The 11,906-nt window shown below is 40.0% G+C and overlaps 1 protein-coding gene across 1 annotated transcript in view; it reads right to left on the minus strand.

The window, feature by feature from the left end:
* Positions 1-11,906, minus strand: part of dennd4a (DENN/MADD domain containing 4A) — a gene marked incomplete at its 5' end in the record, with an annotated part of 31,239 nt that overhangs the window by 1,281 nt on the left and 18,052 nt on the right. Inside the window, 10 exon segments of the mRNA XM_014003655.1 lie at positions 1,580-1,644; positions 1,731-1,893; positions 2,137-2,254; positions 2,809-3,175; positions 4,181-4,356; positions 4,645-4,736; positions 5,168-5,387; positions 5,992-6,752; positions 8,776-8,886; positions 10,650-10,772. Of these exon segments, the coding sequence (XP_013859109.1) occupies positions 1,580-1,644; positions 1,731-1,893; positions 2,137-2,254; positions 2,809-3,175; positions 4,181-4,356; positions 4,645-4,736; positions 5,168-5,387; positions 5,992-6,752; positions 8,776-8,886; positions 10,650-10,772 (2,196 nt within the window).

An 11,906-nucleotide genomic window follows, 5' to 3' on the forward strand; every position in this document is an offset into this window, starting at 1 on the left:
TGWTTGAGGGGTTTACAACTATACAGCAGCGCAGAAACATTTTATTTATAAATTAATTAAAAGATGTCAAAACTTGTCCATCCAGCCTTACGCGTTGGAGCCAGAGTCTGACCCAGAGGAGAATGAAGATGGAGTTTTGTCACAAATACTGTGACATAATAGTTCAGAATGCGTCATAGAAAATAGAGAAAACTGAACGGATTGAAAAATACGACACACTGGCGGGCCGGATTTGGCCCGCAACCTGCCAGTTGAATAGCCCTGGTTTAAAACATGCAAGTTCTGTTTAGTAGTAAATTAACAATTAACCTCATTCAAATATAATCAATACATTTCAAGTTTCTAGTGGTAAACTGAATTATCTAGCAGTACATTTTATCAGTGGGAAATAAATGCTACTGTATAAACAACTGTATAATCCACAAAAAGCATCATATTTCATAAGAATTTAAATTCTTTCCATTATCTCATGAGAGTCAATTAACTCTTGAATAAAGTTTTTTTTAGCTTAAGTTATTTATTTATTTATTTTTTTTAAGAACTTAAATAAAACTCTTGTTCAGTTTTGTGCGAATGTTTTCTAAGGAGTCAGTGAGGGGACACAGGAGATTATTTTTCTTTTGTGTTCCCTCGCAAAAGTAGTTTATCACTGTTGTGCCTGCCGGTTTATTAACAAACTCACATGTTCACCTTTAGCGAGTTAGCCTACTGCTTTAATTCAGCTTCAGAATGAACATATCACACAGCCACGCATGGAAGTATGTCATATGCTGATATTTTAACACAGTRCAGCCACGCAACATCAATTTCAATTTMACGAACTTGTGGYGACACRTCCTGTTTTGGTAACTGGATATTTCAAAATAAAAGTCTGATTTAATTCAGTTCATATTCAAAACAAACTTTTGCGTGGGAACGCAAAACAATATTGCAAGGTAACGCAAAAGGGAAAAAATCCCCCATGTCCCCTCGCAGGCTCTGTAATTTTCTTAGTGTCATTCAATATTTATTTTTTATTTTGTTAGAAGTTGGAAATCAAAGGCCTCAAATTCAGTTTGATTTTTGTAATTGGAAACATTTGTGATCAAAAAGGGCAGGAAGTGGGGAAAAAGGCCGCTGAATAAATTTAGAAGAAAATATTCAATTATTTGTGATGTACTGAAGTAGAAGTACATATCCTCAGAGCACAAAACACTGAGTGCTAATGAGAAAATAGAGCAAAAAAGTTAATTTTTAAAACAGAATATATTTAATGGATGTATTAAAACACAGAACAGTGAGAGGATAGTGACAACACACAACTCCCTCTGTAAAATACACTTTTTTTGATTAATTGAAAACTAATCCTGATAAAAACAAAGGTAAAAAAAGGCATTAAAACTTTGTTTTAAAAGCACAAAACATTCTCTAAACACAGCTTTAAGAAATACATATACCCTATGCCATACTTCTTAGTACATGTCAAGAACACACATGTTGGAACGATTGACCTGATTGGCCCAAAATGGTTCATSAAAGAACCAAAACACTTCAAGTTTCTAGTAAGCCTGAAAGGAAGACGTATGAGTTTCAAACTTACTGATATTTATGTTGTTCCTCCCCAAAGCCACGAGGGTTAGAAACAGTAAATCTCTGTAGAGGCTCCTTTTTGGGTGAAAGAAAACCAAACATTAAACGTTAGATCCCATTTGAATCTTTTACACACAGCCTCATCGTCCTCCTTCACTCACCTCTGTCTCTTGAAGCCCAGCTCGGGCCCCAGCAGCTGGATGATCTGGCCCATGGGCTGATGCACGTCGCTTTTCTTGATGCTCCTCACGAAGCTCTGCAGCAGCTCCACGGTGAAGAGCTGGCCTTCCTCGCAGAGCCCCGAGCGGATCAGAGAGTTGGCACCTGCGTAGACGGAGGRATGCAAGTCAGCCTCATCAGAGCGGCTCCATCGCTCAAAATCAGCGATTAAATCAGCACATCTAACAGGAGATCTGAGCTGAATTATGCATGATGCTCTCGTTTTTTTTTCCTGCATACAGCATCACTGTTTATTAGAATGCAGATATCCGACCGTCCCGGCAGGACTGTTTGCTRAAAGTAACTTTTTGAGCAAAACACAGCGGAGAAAACTCAGCAATAACTTACAGTGTGTGTTCCACAGGATGTARCAGGGCTGAAGTTTGTCTTTGTGCAGCTTTGGGTTGTCCCACATGATCCTCACCAGCACCTGCTTGCTGTCCTCTGATGAAACGCTCTGAAGAGGCTAAAGAGGATAAAAACATAATGAAAGCTTCGACTGCATCAAGTCTCACAGGTTCATCTGCAAAATTACATAACCAGAGAAAATGTGTTGTTTTGATTTTTTTTACCAACACCAGGAGGTGCTGAAGTCACAGATAAATTTGCCAAGGAGAACTAATGTCATCTCAGTGGGATTTTTAAATGAAGGTTAATAATAATAATAATTTTTTAATTTTTTGATGACTGTTTTAAAAGAAAAGTGACTCATATTTGGCTTTTGTTCCTGGAAAAAAGACTAAAACATACTTTCCAAGCACAAGGAAACAAACAACCCAATTAATCAAAGCCTTTTAATAAGATAAATGTTTGAGAGGTTTTCTATGTTGCAGATATATGACTAAGAACAGAGTGAAAAACAAAACACCCCAAAAATGATTATTTATAAATTTTATTAGAATAAAAAAATTCTAATAATTGTGGCTCATGGGGACTTTCAACTTGGCAATTTTTGCCAGCATGTCAAAACGTTTGGACGCCACTGACGTAGGTACTGAGAGCTGACACTGGTCTTTGTACCTGGTCTCTGTGGCTGCAGTGTTGCGAGGCCAGGATGAGAGCCGGCAGGTTGCTCGGCAGCTCCAGCCGCCTGAAGAACCACACGAGGTTCCAGAAGACGATGGGGTGTTGGTCGACGATGCTCGGGGAGGCGATGGCCTGGTCGCCCTCGTTCACCAGCAGGCTCTCCAGCTCCTTCCACAAAACCAGGGGGCTCAGGTAGGGCACCGTCACCGGATCGGACGTGCCGGCGCTCCAGCTGCTCTCCTGCTTCTGCGGCGAAGCTGCAGATGGCTGAGCTGCACAGGCCGCCGCGGACACACCAGCCTCGGGGCTGAGAGGGGCAGACGTGTCCTCCTCTTTAACAGGATTACTGGTCTTCAAAAACCTGAGGGGGAGCAGAGAGGATTTATTTAAAGAGGCCACGGGGTTAAGGGGTATTTTCTCTGTCTGTCTGTCTGTCTGTCTGTCTGTCTGTGTTTTTTAAAAAATTAGGTCACAAGTTGTAACAAAGATCTACCATTCTGTAAGACAAAACAGCTAAATTCAGGAAATTCAACCTAAAACAACAAAAAAGTAAAAAAAAAAAAGACATCATGATCTGATTAGTTACTTAAAGTGTAAAATACAGTTCTGTGCAAAGACTAAACCACCTTATATTTAGCTTCCAAAGAGGCAGAATTGTTTGTAATTTCTCAAAGTAGCCTGAATTAATAGTACTTCTGACATTTTTAAAGTATTTTAAATATTTTCTTTGAGCTTTAGCTGCTCTTTGCTCATTTTCTGTCTCGACTGTTTGCATATTGTTCAGGGAATGATTTAAAAATGAGAGAAGTGGACAACTGGAGGACAAAAGAGGAAATTTCAAGCCAGCAACAGATAAGCAATATCTGAAAGTCGTGACAAAAAAGTACGACAAAAACCCAAACTAAAAGAGTCTTGAAAGATAAATCATCCTTGAGCAGATTATTGACTGCTTGTCAAGTTTTCAGCTAACAGCTCTTTGGGCAGCCTTTTGTTGTTGCTAAAGTGTTATTTTATGTGACAAATGATCAATTATGTTCGGTTATTTTTAAAGTCAACTTAAGAAATGGGAACAAATCACATCTTTGTGATAAATATTCAATTTATAAAAGGTTCTAAAAGGCCTGTTATTTGTCGACACAAAGCTGGTTGAGTCAGGGTCCTTTTTCTTTTTACAGGTTAGAATAAAGTGACTTTAACAACAACAAAACAATTTTAAAAATCCTCTGAAAATATTCAGGTACAAAGAYTTAAAAGGAGTTAAAAACTCCAGAAAAACTTTAGAAAGCCTGAAAAACGACRGCTTGTGAAAGTTTGTTCACATGGAAGCAAAATCCAACAAAAACAGGGATGACTGTTTACACGTCACCTGTTTTGCGGTCTGAGATCTTTGATTTCCACGTTGAGGAAAGGCAGGAAAGCTGTTCCACAGAAAGGACAGGTGCTGTTGAGGTTGGAGTCGTTTGCTGTCCAGCCTGCCATGATCTCTTCGTCGTACACCAGACAGTCACACGTCTTACAGAGCGAACAGCTCGACATCAGCACCTGTGATTATAAAACGATGCGTCATCATTACGTTCAGAATCATCCTATAGCAGGTCTATTTAATCCTTTGATTTTTTTCTGCATCATAATGTTTTGTTGCATTTGTAAACTTACAAGTGATTTGAAATCTATTTTATATTAAATTAAGTAAACAAAAAAAATCTAAATCCCTTTTTTTTAGCTCAATTGCGGGCCAGATGGAAGTCATCCACGGGCCAGATGTGGCCTGAGGGCTGTCAGTTGCAGCCCTGTCCTATAGACTAGTTTCTAATGAAGTAAATATTTTACCTCTACGCTGTAAGTAGGGCTGGGCTGGAAGCGGCTGACATCAGGAGAAGAATCTGGAGTGTGGGKAGCTCGAGACGTAAGAGCCAAACCACCTGAAAATATAATAGAATTAATTTAGACACAAGAAATTACATTCAGTAAAGCACTGATTTCTTCAATAAACTCTGCTTTCATTGGTTGCCTTTGTGTGTTCGTGAGCCAGACTTTGTGCACCTGTGTCTCACATTTGTTCAAGTGCACGTGAATGTGCACGCACGTGTGCATGTTCCTGCATAAAGCCTGCAGCGAGCGACAGGAAGTCTACACAGTGATGCCTGCTGGCCTAGTTTTCCACTGAACAACATCCAACTCTTTCCATCGCTCCTTCCCTTCCTTTACTCTAAATTGACCTATTTTATTTATTTATTTTTTTGGTAAAAGCACAAATGTTTTAAAGCAGATTCCCTCATCTTAACATTAAAGCTAACATCTTTATTTGCGTTAATGCCAAAGGTGTTGAATGCTAAAAGGCTGTGCAACAAACCGGAGAAAGAGTTGTGTCTGAACACTCTGTTGGGGCTGCTCGGGCTGCTCAGGTTCGCTTGGTGAGCGCCGACGGGGCTCCTCCTGACCCGGGACACGCTGCCGTGCTGAGGGGAAGTGAAGCCGTGCGGGTCCAGACAGGAGTCGTTATCGTGCAGCGAGGAGCATTCGGCTTCTGCTGAGGTCAGGGAGGAAACGCTCATTCTGTCACAGTTTCCATCCTGGAGGRAAAAAACAGCTTGAGAAATTGTGTTTGCAGGGCGAATGCTGAAGGACACTGTTGAAACTATCTTAAAATGCGCTTTTAAACTAACAGAAACAAAACTCTAGCTACAAGCTGAAAAGGCCAAACAGTAGCTCAAAGCTAAAAGTAGCAAAACAATAGCTAGAAACAAAAAGTAGAAAAGGCTAGCTTAGCTTAAAAGTAGAAGAATAGCAACTAAATGCTAAAATTAGCTGAACTGTGGCTAAAAGCAGCGTAAGAAGACAAAAAGAAATTATGCTAAAGCAAAGACCAAAGAAAAAAATGTTTTTTAAGGAATTAAAAGCATACTTGTGTATATGGGGCAATAAAAGGTAAATTATATAAAAAGTAGAATTATTACAAAAAGCTAAAGTCCTAGCACTCATCTCCTAAATGAATATTTCGATGTGTGAATGTCAAAAATAACCCAAAGTAAAAAAAAAAAAAAAGGATTTAGATTGCAAAAAACAACCTGAAAATAAGAAGCAGGACAACAATTCACACAAAATTGCCGTTATATCAGTTCATCGTAGAGCCACATAAAAGACAGATTGTGTTGAAAAAAATGTTTTATGTCTAACCTGCGTTAATGAAGTCTGGGAGGACAAACGGGAGTAGAGGCGACTCGCTTTCTCTGCCACACCCTTCCCTGCCGATATGACGCTGCTCTTGAAGATGTCCAGAGTTGGGGTCAGCAGCGAGTCCATGGAGAACGAGGAGGAGGAGGAGGGAGTCGGCGATGACGGGGAAATCAAGGAGGAAGGCCTCTCCCTGTCTTTGTTGCACATCCCCAGCGGGAGCGACGGCGATGGCCGGAGTCTGTCCTTGGATCTGACGGGGAGCGAGAGGTGCGTGTTGGAGCGGGACAGCGCGGTGGACTGCGGGGACGCGTGAGCAGACGAGGTGGAGCGAAACAAGGGGCTCGAAGGGTTCTGCAGGTCCATGCTGGGCGTGCGGCTGCTCAGGGGGCTGCTGTTGTTTATGTAGGTTTCAATCTCCTCCACGAGGTTGCGCTTGGCGGAGGGCGAGATGTCGCTGTCGCTCTCACGCTCCCTCTCTGTCACCGTCACCATCTCCGACAAGGGATCAAACCCTGTCCTCTGCGTCTCAGCGCTGCAGCTCACACCGTCCTCCGCCAGAGATTTGTGCTTCTCGGCCTCCGCATCCTCCTCCTCCACTCCGTGCAGCCTGTCAGCGCCGAGCTGATTCTGCCTGGCTGAGCCGAGGAGAGGGACGGCGAGTCTCACACATCCCTGTTCACCACACAGGTCCAGAGATTTGGGCCTCTCAGCACGAGGACGATTGTCACTAAACGGACTGGAAATGCCTCCGGTGCCGGCGTCTGTGGAGAGAACACGTGCCAAAACATTTAGGTCAGAGAGATGAGAGCTGCTTGTGCATTTTAAATCCCATTTAGACAATCTTCTTTGAAATAAATCATAATTAGGATGGCATCTGCTAGTCTGCAATCTAAGTCTGTTCTTTCAATTGGGGATCTGTGGAAAGGTTCTGAGCATTTTATATCTCCTCCATTGTTGATATCTCCTTATATAACCTCAGTTTGAAGAAATGGAATTTAATGCTGACATATCTCTCTATTATTGTCAGGTTTTCACATGTATTTGTTCACATACAGTATACAGTATTTTTAAACTACAATGAATCCTTGATTTTGACATTGTTACAGTGCTGTGTTTTTGGATATGAGAGGGATTGACCACAAGTCGTGAAACTGTGAAACTCAACTTTGTGGGCGTTCACTGTATACTGTAATGCTGTCTTGCCATGGTTTTCAAATTGTTGTACAAGAAATACTTCTCTTTAGTGGTACTCAGGAGAATTTCTGGTATCAATTATATAAATTAAAAAAAGCAAATTTTCCACCCGAAGGTGAACTGTGAGGAGAGTTACTGTGTGTTGGCTACAGAGGAAGTCCTGTCAAGTCTCCCTAAGACCAGCAAATTTGATCCAAGTTATCTAAAAGTCACGTTAAAATGTTAAGGATCAAAGAAAGACCTGAGATGGTAGCATGTGTCACTCCCAACAACAAACAAATGAAACTAGACATGGGTTTTTACGATGTAAAAACAAGTGTGCATTGCCATGTAGCATGTCATTGCAGCGTGGCTTTGCCTGCAGCATTGGACTTGCAGAATGAACTTTGACCAAGTTCAAATGTGTTTTCTATACCAGCTTGTGCCTGTCACATCAGCAGGTGTTCAGAATTAAGGTAATTGTGCGACAATACGAAGTTTGAAGAGATTTTTTTCTTAAAGTTGCATAAGCCGGGTTTTGAACCCTGTTCTCCCATATGAAAGTCCATACAGTACATGACATAGACCATTAGACCAATGGAGTTATGGCAGAAGGTGGTGGCAGGGGTTGTTTTGTATGTGTGCAGAAAGAGGCCACATTGCCAATACAATTATTGACACTAAACTGCATAATATTACAACAATAGAGCAGTATTAAGACAATATTATAGTAAAACATCAAAATACAATCATATTAATATTGTAATCACTGAACTACTGAGTTTAAATATTATGAAACTATGGTGCAGTACCATATTGTGTAGATGCAGCAGGGGACAGTATTGGACCAATACAAGGCTCCATTGACTGCCATTATAATTTATTAAACATTAATCTTTCAAAAACTATAAGTTTTACAGGCACCAAAATGCATAGCCATCATTTGGCATAGGGGCTTTACAGATATGAATTACAATGGCAGCTCTAGGGCAAAGTATGCAGGAGGAGAAGCATGGCAAAGTTGAGATGACTTGGATGGGAAACGAATCACAATAGTGTGCATTGCATTGGCAATGCACACTGAATATCACAACTTAAACCATAACCAAAGTTAGATACTTGAAAAGCTTAGAAGTTTTTTTAGGTTGTGCTCGTTATTGAGAACCTCCGCCTTTTTGCACAATTGCACATTTCTCATCCTAAAAAAATAGTATTGCAAAACCCTGACTGTTGCATTTTTAACCATGGTATGTTTGCACAGTCACGTTTTGCTGCAGAGAAGAGGAAGCAAAACTGTGTCGTTTCTTGACATGCTTTGAATTACATATCAGAATTACTAAACATTAAAAACATGTTTTAACGGTTTAAAAATATCACAATTATCTACTTATATAAGAAAAAACACATCCATCAAAATGATATTTTATCTGAAAACATCTAAATAAAAAAGAAAAAAAGCTGAACTGAGAGAAGACTACACCTACACTGTGATATCATCCCCCAGCTTTTAAACACAAAGTGTTCATGTTGTTGTAATCTGTGACTCACGGCTGCAGAATTAGTCATTAAGGGAGAATAAAACCCTAAGTTAAAAAGCGATCCAAGACTCACTGGGCTGCCTGAGGCCTTTGTCTTCCCCCAGTGTCGAGGTGTCGGTCTCTCTGCTGCACAGCCTCTCCTCTTCTTTAGATAAAGAGTCATAGCCTTGGTCAGACTGTCCACCTGACAAAAACAAAAGAAAAAGGATAAAAGTTTTATTCATGTCACCATTTTCATCTTAGTCTTTCCTTCCTCTAAAGTAGGTTGAAAATTGTGTATTGCAAGGATGTTTTTAGAAGATGACTGATCAGAGAGATTGTCTTCAGAAGAGCGAGCGAGATGACGTCGCCCATGGCGTTCACACCAGACGACACTCAGAACATAAAAATCAGAGAAGCTGAAGGGGAATGGAGTCTTTTCAAAACATGCATCATGCTCACAAGGTCAGTATGCATGAAATAATACAAACATATTCTACTGTGTTTTTTTCTTTTTGCCTCTTTTAAAAAGGTAAATAAGATTCAGTTAAAATACATCATTAGCCAGCTGATGTCAATGTCAATAGCATTTCTATAGCACATTTAAAAACAAGGTTCACCAGAGTGTTTTACAAATAAATAAAATAAAATAAAATAAACCAATAAAATAAAAATAAATACATATATAAAATCAACTAATATGACAGGAGAAAAATACGGTTTTCAGGATCATAAAGACTGGGGGGTGGGGGGTAAATATAAGGGGCAGGTTGTTCTGCCAAAGACCAGGGTCTCTTCTTCAGCTGCACTGAAAGCAAAGGCTGGAAGAACTCAGTGCTCTTTTTAGGTTACAAAAGCCAAGAAGTTCAATTAAATAAGTGCATTGCCAAGTCATTTAAAGCTTTAAAAGTAAGTAAAAGAAACTTAAAACCAATACAAAACAGGCAGCCAGTGAAAATCTGCACAAACTGAGTGGTGTGATCACACCTTCTGGTGCTTGTTCAAAGATGCACAGCAGCATTCTGGACAAACAGGCAGAGACAAGCTGGTTGGTCAAGGTCAAAATATAGAAAGTCTAATCTAGAGGTGATATGAAGGCATGGACAAGTGTTTCAAGGTCTGTTGGAGAAATGTAAAATGTCGCTTTGTCAATTTGACAAAACTGATAAAAACTTGTTTTCAGACTGGTTTTGTTGATGCACCACTCTGAGCCATGTTGCTGCTGATATCACATATCTACAGTGTAATACATCAATGTGAGAGCTGTGTATCGCCTGCAGGAAAACCATTGTATTTGCCAAACATATGACGCAAAGAAAGAATTTGCAATATGAATGGATCCTTGAGAAACTAGACCATAAAACAGTGCATGCTTTTGTTGTTTCTCCAATTTGGAAATGAGTTATTCAATGGTTTCTGCAGATATGCTGAAGAAAAGGGAAACAAATAAAACATGCATGGTAGTGGCTTTCAAGTACCAGGAGTGGACACCATGGAGGAACCACAGAGAAACCATAAAGGAAGATAAATTTCAAGTTAAACAGGAAGTGAACCACTGAAGTAAAGTACCTTGAATCCTAACCTGGTCTCTTTCAGGGGGAAATCATTGTGGTTACCTCTATCAAAAGCTGACTGAGAGCCAGTAGCATCAAAACAGCACATATTATACCACTGTGTAAAAACTGGAGCAGGTCGCTACATACTTAAAGATGATTTTTAGCTAGGATGAGGCAATGTATGAGAAAAACGCCAAAAATAATGTTATTTTATCTTTTAAATCTTTTAAAATGAGTCTTTTAACCTTTTAGTTGATTTATTCTGTATAAAAAGTGATGGTTGAAGCAGAGTTAAAAAACACTCACTCGGTTCTTCTGGTTTTTCAGGGGGATAAATGAAAGAAAATCAAAAGGAGGCTGAGACACGAGGAAGAATTATAAGTTGAGTGTGAAGCAGAGCTGCTTTTCCTACCTGTACTGAATCCGTCATCGCTCGAGTCCATTTTGGTGAAGTCCGTGTCGATGGAGGTTCGCTCAGCGGAGTCATTAGCGCTGTCCAAGCTGCCGTGGCTGGCCGTGTCTAGATCGCTGCCGTCTGAAGAGAGAGAGGGGGGAGAAACTTAACAAATTACAACAAATAAGCAGCCTCACGAGAACGACGCCAGAACACTCACTGATCTCTGCTGCAAAGATTAATGGGATAAATATTAATAATTTGGCTCGGAGGCGTCAAAACAAACACTACATCGATTTGAACAATGGTAGAGTTTGCCGTGTAGAACATGATGTTTCCCTTGGAAGCCCACCCGCCCACACACACATGCACAAACACACACATCATGTCATGACGCTAATGAGAGCTGTCTTGATTCCTTGTGGGAAGAATGTGTCAACAGTGGCAGCATGCACACTGGCTGCTGCAGAGACAACCTCTTCATTCTGTTTGATTATTGTAAAACTGTGGTGTCATTAAAGAAAGGCAGATGGGGGAACAATGTGTGCTGGAGGAGGACAAACAAGTGCTCCTGCAGGATCTCATTAACATCTACAGTGAATAAGTAAAAAGAAATCAATGAATTAAAAATTTAATTCACTAAATTGGTTCCCAATTTACAAAGTAATTACAAAAGAACGTGTGCTAAACATCCTGAGGCCGTGTGAGGGTTGACTGTGAAGCAGCTACAGCTGGGATGTGTTTTAAACTTAGTTGCAGTTATAAAACAAGTCAGGTCTAAAAATGTTCGAACTACCAAATAACATCAAATAGCAAGTTCAAATGTGATCCGATTGTAGTGCTAAACAAACTACTGATGAAAAACAGCTGAAAATTTATCAAAATAAAACTAATTTCATGCACTGCTTTGTTTGTTAAAGTTTAAACAAAAACCTTCTGTAAACAGTTGGAGTACGAAGTGGGAACGACTCACAGCTACTACCACTCTAATCTTGGCTTGATATCTATAAAATAGCCTGATTTACAGCCATTTGTATGTTTTCAAGTGCAATTAGCTGCAGCAGCCATCTTGAACTGACTCATTTCAGAGAGTTTAATGAAAATATGTCCACTGATTTCTGAAATATTTTGCTAACAGGCAGACAAAAGCACACACACACATGGAGACACAAGAAATTACATGAGTGATTGCCTGGAAATTAAAAAGGAAAGGAAAGGAAAGGAAAGGAAAGGAAAGGAAAGGAAAGGAAAGGAAAGGAAAGGAAAGGAAAGGAA

Source organism: Austrofundulus limnaeus, unplaced genomic scaffold, assembly GCF_001266775.1.
Source record: "Austrofundulus limnaeus strain Quisiro unplaced genomic scaffold, Austrofundulus_limnaeus-1.0 Scaffold19, whole genome shotgun sequence".
In the NCBI taxonomy this organism is placed as follows: Eukaryota; Metazoa; Chordata; class Actinopteri; order Cyprinodontiformes; family Rivulidae; genus Austrofundulus; species Austrofundulus limnaeus.